The sequence below is a fragment of the Zalophus californianus genome, chromosome 14 (genome assembly GCF_009762305.2).
Source record: "Zalophus californianus isolate mZalCal1 chromosome 14, mZalCal1.pri.v2, whole genome shotgun sequence".
Taxonomy (NCBI): domain Eukaryota; kingdom Metazoa; phylum Chordata; class Mammalia; order Carnivora; family Otariidae; genus Zalophus; species Zalophus californianus.
In genome coordinates this window covers 8464615-8479953 of record NC_045608.1, presented here as the reverse complement: position 1 = coordinate 8479953, position 15339 = coordinate 8464615, and the positions used below count along the sequence as shown (strand labels likewise).

The 15339-nt window shown below is 39.3% G+C and overlaps 2 protein-coding genes across 7 annotated transcripts in view; one reads left to right on the top strand and one right to left on the bottom strand.

Moving 5' to 3' along the window:
• Nucleotides 1-7619, bottom strand: part of RAD9B (RAD9 checkpoint clamp component B) — a 46200-nt gene extending 38581 nt beyond the window's left edge. The window contains exons 1-4 of one of the 5 annotated variants that reach the window (XM_035724010.1): nt 7433-7619; nt 5430-5500; nt 4436-4588; nt 3185-3299 (exon numbers count right to left, since the gene is read on the bottom strand). In XM_035724010.1, coding sequence (XP_035579903.1) covers nt 3185-3299; nt 4436-4588; nt 5430-5500; nt 7433-7469 — 376 coding nt within the window. In that variant the 5' untranslated portion in view covers nt 7470-7619. Of the gene's footprint in view, nt 1-3184; nt 3300-4435; nt 4589-5429; nt 5503-7432 lie in introns of those variants that run through there. The other 4 variants (XM_027576939.1, XM_027576940.1, XM_027576941.1 and 1 more) reach the window with 4 other exon arrangements.
• Nucleotides 7620-7641: 22 nt separating this feature from the next.
• VPS29 (VPS29 retromer complex component) lies at nt 7642-15064 on the top strand. Of its 2 annotated transcripts, XM_027576951.1 has the most exons (5): nt 7685-7765; nt 9797-9808; nt 12041-12232; nt 14403-14638; nt 14876-15064. In XM_027576951.1, exons 1-5 carry the CDS (start codon nt 7763-7765, stop codon nt 14991-14993), a joined length of 561 nt encoding a protein of 186 aa, XP_027432752.1. In that variant the 5' UTR covers nt 7685-7762; the 3' UTR covers nt 14994-15064. The 2 variants fall into 2 exon arrangements, with proteins under 2 accessions (XP_027432753.1, XP_027432752.1); XM_027576952.1 differs by lacking the exon at nt 9797-9808 and having other exon boundaries at nt 7642-7765.
• Nucleotides 15065-15339: the final 275 nt, after the last annotated feature.

The following is a 15339-nucleotide window of genomic DNA, read 5'->3' as shown; positions in this document are numbered from 1 at the left end:
TGGCGGGCTCAGTTAAGCGTCCTGGGCTCAGGTCATGATCCCGGGGTCCTGGGATCGAGCCCCGCATCGGGCTCCCTGCTTCTCCCTCTCCCTCTGCCCCTCTACCTGCTTGTGTGCGCACTCTCTCTCTCTCAAATAAATAAATAAAATCTTTAAAAAAAAAAAAGAAAAGAAAAGGAAGGAGGAAAAGAAGCAGCAGCTGCTGCAGCCTTGATCAAACCACGCCTGTGACCTAATTTTGAAATTTTTTCATTTACAAGAGCCAATATTCCTCCTCATTATTAAAGTCAGTTTGAGTTGGATTTTCCGTGTGTTTTTTTTTTTTCCCTGTTAGTTGCAACTTAAGGCATCCTAACTCACAGTTTTCCTACAAAAGCTATTAAAAATCAACCAATTACAAATATGTATTAGACATTACTCTAATTAAGCGACTTGAGAGATTCTTAAGAAACTGAAGGGGCGCCTGGGTGGCTCAGTCGTTAAGCGTCTGCCTTCGGCTCAGGTCATGATCCCAGGGTCCTGGCAGCATCGGGCTCCCTGCTTGGCGGGAAGCCTGCTTCACCCTCTCCCTCTGCAGCTCCCCCTGCTTGTGCTCGCTCTCTCTGTCAAATAAATAAAATTTTTAAAAAAAGAAACTGAGGGGCGCCTGGGTGGCTCAGTTGGTTAAGCAGCTGCCTTCGGCTCAGGTCGTGATCCCAGGGTCCTGGGATCGAGCCCCACATTGGGCTCCCTGCTCAGCGGGGAGCCTGCTGCTCCCTCTCCCACTCCCCCTGCTTGTGTTCCCTCTCTTGCTGTGTCTCTCTCTGTCAAATAAATAAATAAAATCTTTAAAAAAAAAAAAAAGAAACTGAAAAGTTGGTTGTTTAAAATCTAGCTGGAAATAAGGGATGAGGGTCATTGTAATAACAGCAATCATTGACGATGTACTCCCTCTGCGTCAGACACCACGCTATGTGCTTCACACTGTGATCCTGCTTCACATTCACAACAACCCCGGAACATGAGGGTAGATAAGATTATCCCCATTTACATAAAAGAAAATGACAGTACAGAGAACTGATGAGAGAAAAACTCTCTAACGGCCTGATATACAAGGGAGGCCATCTTAGATTTCTTCCTAAATTCACATGACTGTACATAAACTTTGTTCAAACCAAAAGCCTGATTTATGGCCTGCCATGCATGCAATGTACATCTGCTTTGTGATGAGTAGCCTAAACGAAAACCATCTTGTCCTTGAGGCATCTCAATCAATGCTCCTCCTCCCTGCATTCCTTTACAATGAAACTTGTGATGCCTGCCTACATACTCATCTATAATCTTTTCAGCTTTTACAAGATGTAAAATTGTATATAACCCTGTAAAAACTGTTCATCCTCTGGAACACTTTCTTCCCTGTGAAAATTGTGTTTCCAGGCAGTTGTCCTAACTTGGACTCGAATAAAACTCTCTTACTTTCTGAGATTCTACAAGGTTTGTTCAATTTGCGTTGACAAAGCTTATGTACTTTCACAAAGCTAGTAAGTATAGAAGAATCCATACCCATGTCTGTGATGTCAAGGCCTGCTGTGCTTTTTTTTTTTTTTAAAGATTTTATTTATTTATTTGACAGAGAGATAGAGAGCACAAGCAGGCAGAGAGGCAGGCAGAGGGAGAGGGAGAAGCAGACTCCCCGCTGAGCAGGGAACCCAACGCGGGACTCGATCCCAGGACTCTGGGATCATGACCTGAGACAAAGGCAGACGCTTAACCGACTGAGCCACCCGGATGCCCCTGCCTGCTGTGCTTTTAATCATGCTCTTTACCTGATTCTGCTATTATGTGAACTAAAATTCAAAGGGGGAAAATCACGTTAAATCATTGATATTTTGCAGGGAAAAAATTAAAGAATATAATACAAATAGGAGCTTAAAATATTAAGATAATTGTCAGGGAAAGTAACAGATAAAAGATAATTGTAACACTATGATAACCTTCCAGAACATCATTCCACTACAAAAAAAGATTTGGACTAATATCACAAGCATGAGTTGTAAAGCATACAATTCTACCTGCTAACTTCAAATAAAATAACAGCAATCATAAAAATTATAACTAGAGCTAACACTTAGAGAAGGTGCCAGGCATTCTTTTAAACACTGTGGAACTCTAACTTCCTATAACTCATTGAATCCTCACAAAAACCCAAGAATGCTGGGACTAACATGATCCCCATTTTACATTTAAGGCAAATGAGGCACACAGTTGTAAAATAATTTGTCCAAAGTATCAGCAAGGAAAGGGCAGAGCAGGATGCTGCCCGAAACTTTGTGGCCTCCAGAATCCATGTTCTTAATCACTGTGCTAGAGATACTTAAGCATGTAAATGTCCTGTGAGTAAAACATTTGAATATCTACCCTGCAAGGCTGTGAGGTAGGAAATCTGTTTTACAGCTTGGTGTGACAGAGAGAATGTATAAAGGTTTTGGCTCCTACTAGTGGGGCTCGACTCAAAGCCAGGTTCGGCGACTTACTAGTTTTGTGACCCTGGGCCAGTTACCATGCTTCTTTCAGTCCCAGATAAGTACTATCTGCCTCCCAGAGGACTTTTTTTTTTTTTTTAAAGATTTTATTTATTTATTTGAGAGAGAGAATGAGATAGAGAGAGAGCATGAGAGGGGAGAGGGTCAGAGGGAGAAGCAGACTCCCCGCTGAGCAGGGAGCCCGATGCGGGACTCGATCCCGGGACTCCAGGATCATGACCTGAGCCAAAGGCAGTCGCTTAACCAACTGAGCCACCCAGGCGCCCCAGAGGACTTTCAATACAAGCTGGCACTATTCCTTTCTATTCTTACCGAAGAACACTGTTTCCAAGGCACTCTTACAGAATATCATCAAGCAGCCAGTTAATTTTAGAACCACCTATTGTTTGAATTCAAGTGGACATTAAAAAAAAAATTGGTTTGTATGCAGGCAAAGCTTGTGCCGCTGACAAGTTGGAAAAGGAAAAGTACCAATCACTTCATAATACTTCTACAGAGACAAGTAAGATAATACTTTTCAAGTACTTACAATGGCTCTACCACAAAACCAAATTCTAAGCAGTAATGCAATGAGAAGTCTTAATATGCAGTTTGAATATTCTAAACATAAAAAATATTAACAAAAAACCACAATACTTTAAACTAGTTTTAATGAGACCTACCATGTCTGCAGAAGAACTGAATGACGACTTTGCACAGATCAGAACTGGTGAATATTTTGCACTTCTCTACATTTCTTTCAAGGGAATTCAGACATCTAAAGATGGGCAGAATTGACTGTAACACAAATACAACATAGAACAGCAGATACTTAATATGGTTGTTCTATTAGTTTAAATGAACTAACAAAAGAAGAGCATATATATTCATAAGTGAATAGATTTGCCTTGCATTGCCTTTTTAAAATATTTTTAAAGTTTTTATTTCCGTTTTGAACTATGTAACTATGTAATGTCAACTTTAAAAATAAAATAGCCAATATTCATTTTTTTTTCTGGGTTGAAAAGGTATTTTCCCCTTCTTTTAACATTTTATTTTTTTCTCTTTTTAAATTTAAATTCAATTAACATATAGTGTAATATTAGTTTCAGAGGTAGAGTTTAGTTATTCCTCAGTTGCATGTAACACCCAGTGCTCATTACATCAAGTGCCCTCCTTAATGCCCATCACCCAGTTACCCCAACCCCCACCCCCAGCCACCTCTCCTCCAGTAACCCTCAGTTTGTTTCCTATATTAAGAGTCTCCTGGGGTGCCTGAGTGGTTCAGTTGGTTGAGCATCTGCCTTCAGCTCAGGTCATGATCCCGGAGTCCTGGGATAGAGCCCCATGTCAGGCTCCCCACTCAGCGGGGAGTCTGCTTCTCCCTCTACCCCTCACCCCGCTCATGCTCTCTCTCTCAAATAATAAATAAAATCTTTGAAAAAAAAAAGTCCCTTATGGTTTGTCTCCCTCTCTGGTTTCATCTTCTTGTATTTTCCCCTCCCTTCCCCTGTGATCCTCTCTTTTGTTAAATTCTTAACAATTTAAAAATTTAAATTCCACATATGAGTGGATTTTATAATTGTCTTTCTCTGATTTATTTCACTTAGCATAATACCTTCTAGTTCCATCTATGTCATTGCAAATGGTAAGATTTCATTTTGATGGCTGAGTAATATTCCATTGTGTGTGTGTGTGTGTGTGTGTGTGTGTGTGTGTGTGTACACACACACACACCTCATATCTTTACCCATTCATCTGTTGATGGACATCTGGGCTCTTTCCATAGTTTGGCTATTGTGGACATTGCTGCTATAAACATTGGGGTGTCCTGCATGCCTTTTTAACCATGTATTAACTGCAGATTAGATGTCATGTACTATGTAATAAATATTTCTACAATATACGAGAAAACCAGGGCCACTTATATTTACCTTCATTCCCAATTTGCAATTTAAATTTGATGTTGTCGAATCATTCTCATTTACTTTCACTGAGGTTGACCATTGATAATGTTGAAAAAACACAGGAGAAAACAGGACACATCCATATGCTGATCGACAAGAATTCACAGATCTTAAAGCAAGCTGAAAAATAAGAGATATTAAGGAAAAAATCAACTTTCTCTAAATGATTAATTCAAAAAATTCTATTATGTTTAACGCTGCAGTTAAATGTGTTCAAATAAGGCTATGGGATGGTAACTGCATTATATGGACTACATTATAAATACGAATTATTATAGATACTAAATCATCATACACTATACACTATAGATCATACATATAGACACTATACATCATACACTATATTGAATTTGCATACATATACATACATGATACACATCTGTATTGAATACATACAGGTATTAACTCTAAGGTCTTGCAGGTTGAAATTGTAAAGTTGTGAAGGCCTTTAACTTTTATGCACAAAGTGGCAGAAGGCAATGTAAAAGGGGGTAAAAAGATGGCAGCAGAATGGCAATCTCTTGCCTCATCTAAAGCAAAAATCGTCGGACAGCTCCAGCCAACTACTTCCACCTGGGAATGCTGGCCCCAAACTGTCAGATCTTCTAAGCTTTTAAGAGAAGCAAGAAACTCAGATCTTTATATGGACTCTACCAATTTTTAAGCTTACGAAATTATTTCATTAAAAAAGGAAATATAGTGCATTCCCACAAAACACTTCTGCAAGCTCTATCTAGCTTCTTGACCACCAGTTTGCAATTTCTGGTTTAAATCTCTTGTGTTTCTCTGCACGATTTTTATAATATGCTCTCAATGTATTCAGATATATAAAATAAAGATGAACAGTGAAAGGGATAATTACAATTTCTGGGTTTCCTAGTTAACATTCAATCTGGCCTGGGGTCTTTAAACATCTTCTTTTGCCTTAATAGATGGTATATTTGTTAATTTTCTTACTTACACCTTTTTCAGATGGGTCTAGCCACAGCTCGTCACTGATTCGTGATAGAGCTTGGATTGCTTTCCCAAATACTACAGAGAAAAAGAAAGGTACTGCTTACATTCTTTCCTCAAACAATAAATACAAATCATAGGACTACTTCAGCATTCACAGGACTCAAGTTTTAATGCATAAAGAACAGTGTTTTATAGACTAATGCTAAAAATTGCTTTAAATACATATTAATACTCTTGACAAAATGCTAGACACACAGTAAGAGCTCAGTAAATTTACAGAGTGCGCAAAATGATAAAATGCACACTCTTCCTTTCTGTATGTTTGCACGGAGCTACTGTGGAAAGCCAATTTCCATACTAATGTATTTTTAGATTTGGTTTAAATAAATATATTACCTGCCCCCCCCCAAAAAGAAGTGTGAAAACACAGCATGAAGGGATTTGAAGGGACTTAATAACTTCAGGGGTGGCAAGGTCAAAAAAAGTCACGAGAGAGAAATTAGAGGCATTCAAGATGCATCTCTGATATTTGAGGGTAGCATGCAACATGCCAGATCTTCCCACCAAACACACTCAGATGCCCTGTAAGGAAGAGAGGCTAGGCTGGGTGACCTATTTGTCTAATCTGATACGACACTGTTAATATTCTTAAGAACTATGAATAAGTACAAAATGTGGCAAACACATAGAGGATATTATGCAAAGCCCACATGGATATTATGTGAGGCCCACGTTGGGCTCCATGCTCAGCATGAACTCTGCCCCTCTCTTTCTCTTCCCCCACTTGTGCTCTCTCTCTCTCTCAAATAGATAGATAAATAAATAAATAAACAAAGTGGATGACCACACCAATCCATAGAACAGTAGAAAAAAGAAAAGATTCCAGAACATAAAATCAGATTATAATGCTTAAGAATCAGAAGTGTGTGCATTGGGGGTGCCAGCCTGAAACTAAGATGGGATGATGGGGGGGTGAGGGGAGATGGAGGCATTTCTCCCTTTTTAGCACTTCACATTCAACACTTTTTCCTGGAGTTGCCTGACGCAGACCTTTCACTCATCTGATGACTAGTTTTTGAGCACCCACTATGTTCCGAGCACAACCCACTGTGATGGGGGTAGAGCAATGAACAGGACAGGAACAGCTCCTGCCCTCACAGTGCCTTGCCTACAGTCCAGGAGGAAAAGCAAAAACAATCATAGAAATAGTTGTTTATTGAGAACCGAGCTATACACTGCGAGAGAACTTCTAGAACGCTAAGAACCTGTAACAGCTGGGAGCTTGTGCTTCCCTTTCCTATTCTTTACCACCGTTCCATGGATGGCCTCAACCCAGGGGAAGCTAACCATGACACAAGACGCCATTCTACGATCACTTCCAGGTTACAATCCGTAGGAAACCATTCTTTTCTTAAACAGAGACATTCCGGAGTGACTTAACGTTTAAGTACATTCCCATCTATTATTGAGCTCTTTACATGCATCTGTTTCATTCCTACAACAAGCCCTGTGATGAAAATGCTGTTATTATTCTCATTTTTACAGATGAGGAAACTGAGCCCCACAGTGATTCAGTGGTTTGTCCCAGGTCATACACCGAAAAATGGTAGAATCTAGAATAAAAACCAGGTCAATGCTTTCCTCGTGGCACTAAAATACTTTTTACTGTCTAAGCATCATTTTTTCCCCCAACTCCTCCTCACGCAGTCCTTATCATTCCGAGTTTGAGGCCCACATTCCCAATCTCTGTTCCAGTGGTGCAGTTTCATTTCATGGACACCGAGGACAATGAATACTATGCATAAATAAATGCAAACGGGCCCTCTTCCTCCTCTTGGAAGCTACTAGGAGCCTGGGTGGGTGGCGGCTGTTCAGTGCCAGGCCTTGTGTCGCCAGCCCCTTTGCATAAAGGACAAAGGGGAAGTCGCCCCCATGAACCTTAGTCTTTCTTTCTCTCTTTTTTTGCTTTCCCTTTTCTAATTAGGAATGCAAGAAAAGTCGCTCCACCTTTCACTTGACTGCCGCTCATCCCGCACTTCAGCATGGCCGCGGGCCCTAACAAGCCGCGCTCCAAGGCGCGCCTCTGCTCGACGGCCCCAAATGCCCGGATGTCGCCCGCTCTTTTCGAAGCTTCGAGATGTTACACCTCCCGCCCCCACGCCACCATTTCCCAAAGAGCATCTGTTTTACGGCGGGGAAGGGCCTCTGCGGGCCTCCGTAGGCTGTCTCCTGCCGACACCATCTGTCATTGGCTGAGAGCGAGGTGGGCGGGGCGCCGAGGAGCCCGAGGAAGAAGGCGGCGGCGGCGGTGGTGACTGAGCGGAGCCCAGTGACAGGATGGTGAGGACGACAGATGCGGCGACCGAGGCCTAGCTGTCGGCCGCGGTGCTGCGTCCTTGGGAGCAGCTGGGAGTCTCTAGGCGAGGGCGTGGGCCATTACGGGGGTCGTGGCGGGCGCAGCCCAGGGCCAGGCCTGGAGAAGGCCTAGGGGAAGGGCAGGGGAGGATAAGGAGCAGCCACCTCTGGCTGCGGCCCGCGCTGGCTTCGCAGCCCCGCCCCAGGGGCCAGAGGACGCCCGAGGGGAAAGGGGCCCCTCTCAGCGGCTCGTCCTGTCACGAGACCCGCACGCCCGAGTCGGGAAAGGCCTTTGGGCCTGGGCCTCCAGCGCCCCCGAGAAAGGGGCACGGTACCCCCCGCCCTTTTCCAGATGTTTCCCTACTCCTTTCCCTTAAAAGGCACCTCCGGCTGGTTGGGGTGTACCGGTTGTCACCCGCATGTGTTGAAAGCTGGCTTCTTGGATGCAAAACGGGAAGTAACGAGCAGAATCCCCTATCCATTTTGGTTTGCCATCCGGGGAAAAGGCGTACAAACTGTTCCCTTCGCCCCTGAAATAAAGTGCTGCTGCCATTGAAATGTAGCGAGTCCTCAGGGGACTGGATTTGGCTCTTAGAATGGTTGGAACTATTGTTTCCTAAATGGTTTATGAGCTCCTCGAAATTAGAAAATTTTGTGAATATGTGTGTTTTTCCAGGTAAGGAGCCAGTATGGCGCCAAGGGGTACGTTGGGGAATTTTACCTCCGTCGTTCATCAGATTGCCCAGCCAGCTTCAAGGCTGGCCCCCCACCCGCTGGCCTCCAATAGGTTTCCGCCCCTAAGACCTTCCTAGTAAAAACTCAGGAGCTGCTACTGGAGAGGGCTCGTAGCTGTAATCAGATTTTCAGAGATGCCCTTCACCCCCTAAAAAGTTAAGAACGTGTTCAAAAAGGAGCTCAGATTATCTTGCTATTTGTGTTGATGAGGGTAACTCTAAAGGGACTTTTCTTTTTGATGAGCATCCATTGCATTTTTAAGATTATCACGATTCTGACAAGCATAGCCTTTGAGGTGGCTTATAGATGTGACAGCCACAGATTTATGGTTTATGCTTCTTTAATGTCTTGTATAAGTGAAAGGCTTTAATCCCGTTTTTGATTTTTGCTTCTAAACAGACTCCAGTTTAGAGTGATCGGTTTACAGTAATTTTGAGACAGTTTTGAGAAGATGACATATGATTCCATACTCATGTTTCTAAAGGTTTTTTTGAAAGATGAACACTTTTTTAGGGTAGTTATACTGGAACATAACTTGTCACCTGAGATAGAACTGGGTAAAATTTAGCATTAGCTGATTCTTTTATGATTAAAAATCTTTCATTTGGCAAAGTAGACTAGAAATGTTCAACACTCAGTAGTGTCCAGAGCCTATGGGCAGCAAATTCAGCTGTGGAGAAGGTCCAGTTTTAGCTGGAGGAATGTGTTTGGTTTTTTATCATCTTTAGTTGGTGACTTCACCATCTGATAATGTATTCAGAGTGCTGTGTTGGATCTATACAAGATAATGATCTAGCTGCAGCATAAATTTTCCAGCTACTAGAATTTGAGCATAAGAGAATTAAAACCAGTATACTTGAGGAATAATTAGTCCTTAAGAATCCACAAAATGTTAGCTTTCTTTTACATTGTTCCTGATGAATTTTCCAAATTGTCCTATAAAATTCTAAACAGCAGGAAACGAAAGGGAAGGGAGTCAATATAGAGAATAAGATTAGAAGTAGAAAAAATTGACAAGGCAGATTTTTTTTTTAACAGTGTGTTTGTGTCATGTTTAAAAATACAGCAAATGGTTCTTTTGGTATTGTTTTGAGCAAAGCCAGTTTTTAACATTTTCTTTCATAACACTCAAATCATTAACAATTGTTTGCATATTCATTTGATACGAGTTTTTTGTTGCTCTGTTTTTGGTTTCTTTTCGTTGCTTTCTTTTAACATTGGTCATGTTTCACCCTTTTTTTTCATTCCCCTGTCTGCAATCAACTTCTTCATTCCACTAAGGCTGGGCACAGAGTAAGTTTCTTCTCCTAGCTCGTACTAACAACGGTGGTCGGGTGGCTGATTACTGGGATTTTCACCCTTTTACAGTCTATCCAACAGGAAGTAGCCAAATTCCTATGCTTTGATTGGGTTGGTTCTTTATTTGAATTTAACAAGACTGCCATTTCCAGGATCTTTTGCTGTCTCAAAAGACTATAAACTTTGTCTAACTTGAACTGTCCAAAGTGTGGAATTTGGGCAAGGACATTCCTCAAAGTATGACATTTGTTATGTGACACTGTTTCCCCAATAACTTAGTCACCTACATGAAACAGGAGTCTTAGTAAGAATCTTTACTAGTTTGAAATAATTTTTGTTTGCTCATTCATATAGTTATATCTTTAAACTGCTAATAATCTGGATACACTTTGGCATAATCCATAATACATGATAGAATTTAGGTCATCGATCATTATAAAGTATCATGTCATACTAATACTCTTTTTAGCACATTCAGATTGAACAGCTCGTTCATTTATCAGTCCCAAAGACTATCATCCTGCAATAGACATAGACCCTTTATGAGTTTGAGGTTCTTTTTTTTTTTAATATAGAAATCTATTTTTTGCCTTTTCCTCATATGCCAGCTGCCTACATTAACTATGTACTTCAGTCCCTGTCTGAAGGGATCCCCCTCTAAAAATGAAGATTGTTCTCTCTCCAGGTACTTTTGCATTGATTACCAATGAGGGTGGAAACTTCATAGTGGTTTTTAGTTTTACACTAAGATGTTTTATCCACTAAGATCTGGATTGAAACAAGTCATTGAACAAATACCAGCTGAAACTACTCTTTAAAAAGAAGAAACTTTTTAACAATTTATTTTTAAAGTATGCTAGTTTTGTAACCTTGTGTTACTTCAATTACTCTGTGTCCTTTGTAATCATGTTGATATTTGTTGCGAGATGAATCAAGTTTGTTTAATAATTTTAGTTTCACACATTTTGTTTTGATTAAGTTTAAAAGTCTATGGTGGCAAAACTTTTGTTTTTATTCTACTTTAGATACTTAATGTTTTCTTGGATGATATTAAGGAATCGTCATGCCGTCTTTAAAAGCAGTTAAAGGGCATGTACATTTATGGATGGGATGTCTGTGTGGGAAAACATCCTGTTACAGAATGAAGGTGTTTATACTAATCAACATGAAGAAATTGATTGTTGTCCTTTGGACGATAAATAGTTAAAATGACCTTTTGACAATATTCCATTAAATGACTGAATTAAGTAATGTTTATATGTCAATATTTTAAATTGTAAAATTAAAAGTTTTACAGGATTGAGGTTTTTTATTATACTTAAGTGCAAAATTTATTTTTGTCATCTGAGACTGTATTACAACTCTAAACCACCTCCTCCTAAATTCATCACTTATTTAGCTGATCTTTCTCTTTCTCTCTCTCTCTCTCTTTTTTTTTTTTAAATGCTCTAATGCACATGAAAGACTGTGAAGATGTTATTTTAAGTTTGGGAACCAAACTGAGGATACATAGGCCATTTAATCTAGATAGTAAACGTATGACAGTGAGGATTTCTCATAAGGAGGAGAGAACAGCGACCAGAATTCAAAAGCACGGGTTTGTCCTATTGAAACTCTTTGAAACATAGGCTGTTTTTATTCCTTTGTACTATATAGCTAATAGTTTTTAGTATAAAAAATATTGTAAATTTTGGCTACTTTTCCTCCAAATAGTTTCAGTCTAGTAAACATAAATTACAGAATTAAGTTTTTTCTCTATCGCTACATTTTTAACAATTCTCTTTAATGTTCCTGGAACATCGGAATCAGTACACTATGTTTTACATTATAGCTGCAGAAATATGAATTACCCTGTCACTCAAAAATGCCAAATTTCATAGGACCCCACAGTATATTTTTCATTTTGCAATTTTTTAAATTCAGTCATTTATAGGTCTCTAGATGAATTGCTTGAGAAAGCCTGGTTTTATTCTTGGTAAATAGAATGATGACTGTATTGTGTATACACACTGTTTATGACCAAAATAAAATATAAAGATGATTAGAACAGAGTATGTTACCATGTGTGTCTTTGTTTAAATGGTCATGGTAAGAACTGTATGGATAACTTCCGCTTCTTTGGGTTCTGAAATCTCTGCTTAGTTTAAAGGAGAGTTAAGAGAGGAGAACATCTTGTTTTGACGTCATGTTTGACATTACACCTTGTCTCTCCTTGACACTTTAAAGTTGGTGTTGGTATTAGGAGACCTGCACATCCCACACCGGTGCAACAGTTTGCCGGCTAAATTCAAAAAACTGCTGGTGCCAGGAAAGATTCAGCACATTCTCTGTACTGGAAACCTTTGCACCAAAGAGAGTTATGACTATCTCAAGACTCTGGCCGGTGATGTTCATATTGTGAGAGGAGACTTCGATGAGGTGATGTATTTCTCTTTACATTCACAAATATTTCTTTTCTTGATTCTTACATATATAAGCGTTATCCTTTACACCTGAGTTTTGCAGTTGTTGAGGGTTTTTTGTTGTTGTTGCTAACTTCCCAAATACAAATTTACTACACCTACTTGTCCCTTACTCTTTGAAAATCACTGATGTTAGACTACTCGGTAAGTATATTAAATACTTGTTCTAAACTAAATTGATTGGTGCACCTGGGTGGCTCAGTCATTAAGCATCTGCCTTCAGCTCAGGTCATGATCCCAGGGCTCTGGGATCGAGCCCTGCTTCGGACTCCCTGCTCCGTGGGAAGCCTGTTCTCCCTCTCCCACTCCCCCTGTTGTGTTCCCTCTCTCGCTGTGTCTCTGTCAAATAAATAAATAAATCTTTAAAAAATAAATAAAATCTTTAAAAAATAAATAGATATGGAATAAAAGTGATTTTGTCACTTTTTTATAGTACTATCATTTAGTTTATATTTTTATTACAGACTTCTCACCACCACCGCTGCTATCCTGATCCTGTTCCAAGCCACCAAATCACTTTCCTGTATTCCAGCTTTCTCATTCTACCCTTCCTCCCTCCATAGTTTGTTCTCCAAGTAGCAACCAGTGTGATCCTTTTTAGGTGAAGTAAGATCACATCACCACTATGCTGAAAACCCTACTGTGCCTCTCTAACTTGAGGGTTAACTACAAAGGGGCATGAGGAAGTTTGGGAGGTGATAAAACTGTTCTGCGTCTTGATTGTGGCAGAGCTTACATAACTATGCATTTGTCAAATCCCCTTAAATTGTACACTAAAAAGAGTAATTTTACTGTATGTGAATTATACCTCAATAAACCTGACTTTAAAGAACAAAGTTAGAAGTTCTGGGATTGCAGCTTTGTCTATTAGTTCATAATGAGATTTTAGGCAAATTATATCCTTTCTGACCTTAGTTTCCTCTTATGTAAATATGATTGGAATAGATGATTTTTAAGATCCCAACCCATACTAACATTATATGATTTAGCATGATAAATCTGATGTGTGAAGAATTTCCTTTGTATTTCTGGTAAGCTTTTTCATAAATCAGTTAACTTCATTGGTGCTGTTTACTGGGGTTCCTTTATACCAAACTGAATAAGCATAATGTCTTTTTCTTTAGTGGATTTTTTTTTTTTTTAAGATTATTTATTTATTTATTTATTTGACAGAGAGAGACACAGTGAGAGAAGGAACACAAGCAGGGGGAGTGGGAGAGGGAGAAGCAGGCTTCCCACGGAGCAGGGAGCCTGACATGGGCCTCGATCCCAGGACCGTGGGATCATGACCTGAGCCGAAAGCAGACGCTTAACGACTGAGCCACCCAGGCGCCCTCTTTATAGTGGATTTTAAAAAAAGAGTTCAGATAAATCTTTCACCTGGGGGCAAAAGACAGGGAGATGAGAAGGGAAGGGGCAGATTTCTTGTCAATAAATAGAATATAGGTTTGGTTGGTTAAAAACATATTTGCGGTTCTGTTTGTGTTATGCTAAAGAGAGTTTCAGTAGCAAGAATTAAAATTTTTTGCTTCTGATTTGGCTCAACCACTTACTAACGTGTGACCTTGGGCAAGTTATTTTAACCTCTCTTTGCCTCAGTTTCCTCATCCATAAAATGGGGATCATAACAGAAGCTACCTCTTAGGACTGTCAGTATTAAATAGGTTGATATTTATAAAGCCCTTAGTGCCTGCTTCATACTAAGTGCTATATGGGTGTTAACTATCATTATTATTTGAAGCCATCTATATAATAAAGTCTGGGCTATAATTTGAACACACTTAGCTTATAGGTCATATGCCTAGGATTCTTAGGTAGAGGAAACTCACAAATATGGGGGAATAATTATTCTCTACAGCATTCCCCAAAGAACCCATATTCTGTTAAAAAAAGAAAAAGATAAACACGAGGCAGGGATTCCTTGATAAATTCCAGTTTACCTGGAATAAGTTATGTTTTGAGCATAGTTGTAGTCTTAGAGACTGAGGAGAAATCAAATATTTAATAAATGTGTTGGTTGGGGAGCACTGTATCAAAATATCCACATGGGATTGAGTATTTAACCAGGTTTTTTAAACATGAATATCTCTAAATATATATATATATACTTATGTCTCTTATTTTAGAATCTGAATTATCCAGAACAGAAAGTTGTGACTGTTGGGCAGTTCAAAATTGGTTTGATCCATGGGCATCAAGTTATTCCATGGGGAGATATGGCCAGCTTAGCCCTGTTGCAGAGGCAGTTTGATGTGGACATTCTTATCTCGGGACACACACACAAATTTGAAGCATTTGAGCATGAAAATAAATTCTACATTAACCCAGGTTCTGCCACTGGAGCATATAATGCCTTGGAAACGTAAGTAGTAATTTGAGGATTTGGGAATTTTTTAAAGTTAATAATTGCATGTGTGACATTTCATAAAGGAGAAATGCAACCATTTCAATAATTATAGCCTTTTGGGCAATCTTCTTTTGGTGATTATTTTCAATATGTAACAACTAGAATTCTTGAATCCAAACTGTTGTAAATTGAAATTTTTAGTGCTGGTGCTTTTTAGTACAAAACACTGACATTATTTATATTTTCTTCCAGAAATATTATTCCTTCATTTGTGTTAATGGACATCCAGGCTTCTACAGTTGTCACTTACGTGTATCAGCTAATTGGAGATGATGTGAAAGTAGAACGAATTGAATATAAAAAGTCTTAAAAGCCAGGCCTGTCTTGCTGGGTTTTTTTTTCATTACCGTTCAAATCAAGTAATTAAACGTTTATGAGCTACAAAATTGTATCACTTTTTTAATATTTTGCAGTAAAATATATCATCTTCTGTTAATACAATGTTCTAAGCTTCTTGTAAACTATAAGAATATGTTCCGTTTCCATATATGATTTCTCTGAGGAAATGTCCATCATACAGTAAATGGTCCCATGCTAAGAAAAATGTACCCTTGTAAATATCTTCAAAGTTGATATCTGGAACTTTATTACAAAAGTAGTGCATGAGGAAAAAGAATCTAGACTTTCTTGTATACACTTTTCTCTCCAGTAATAAA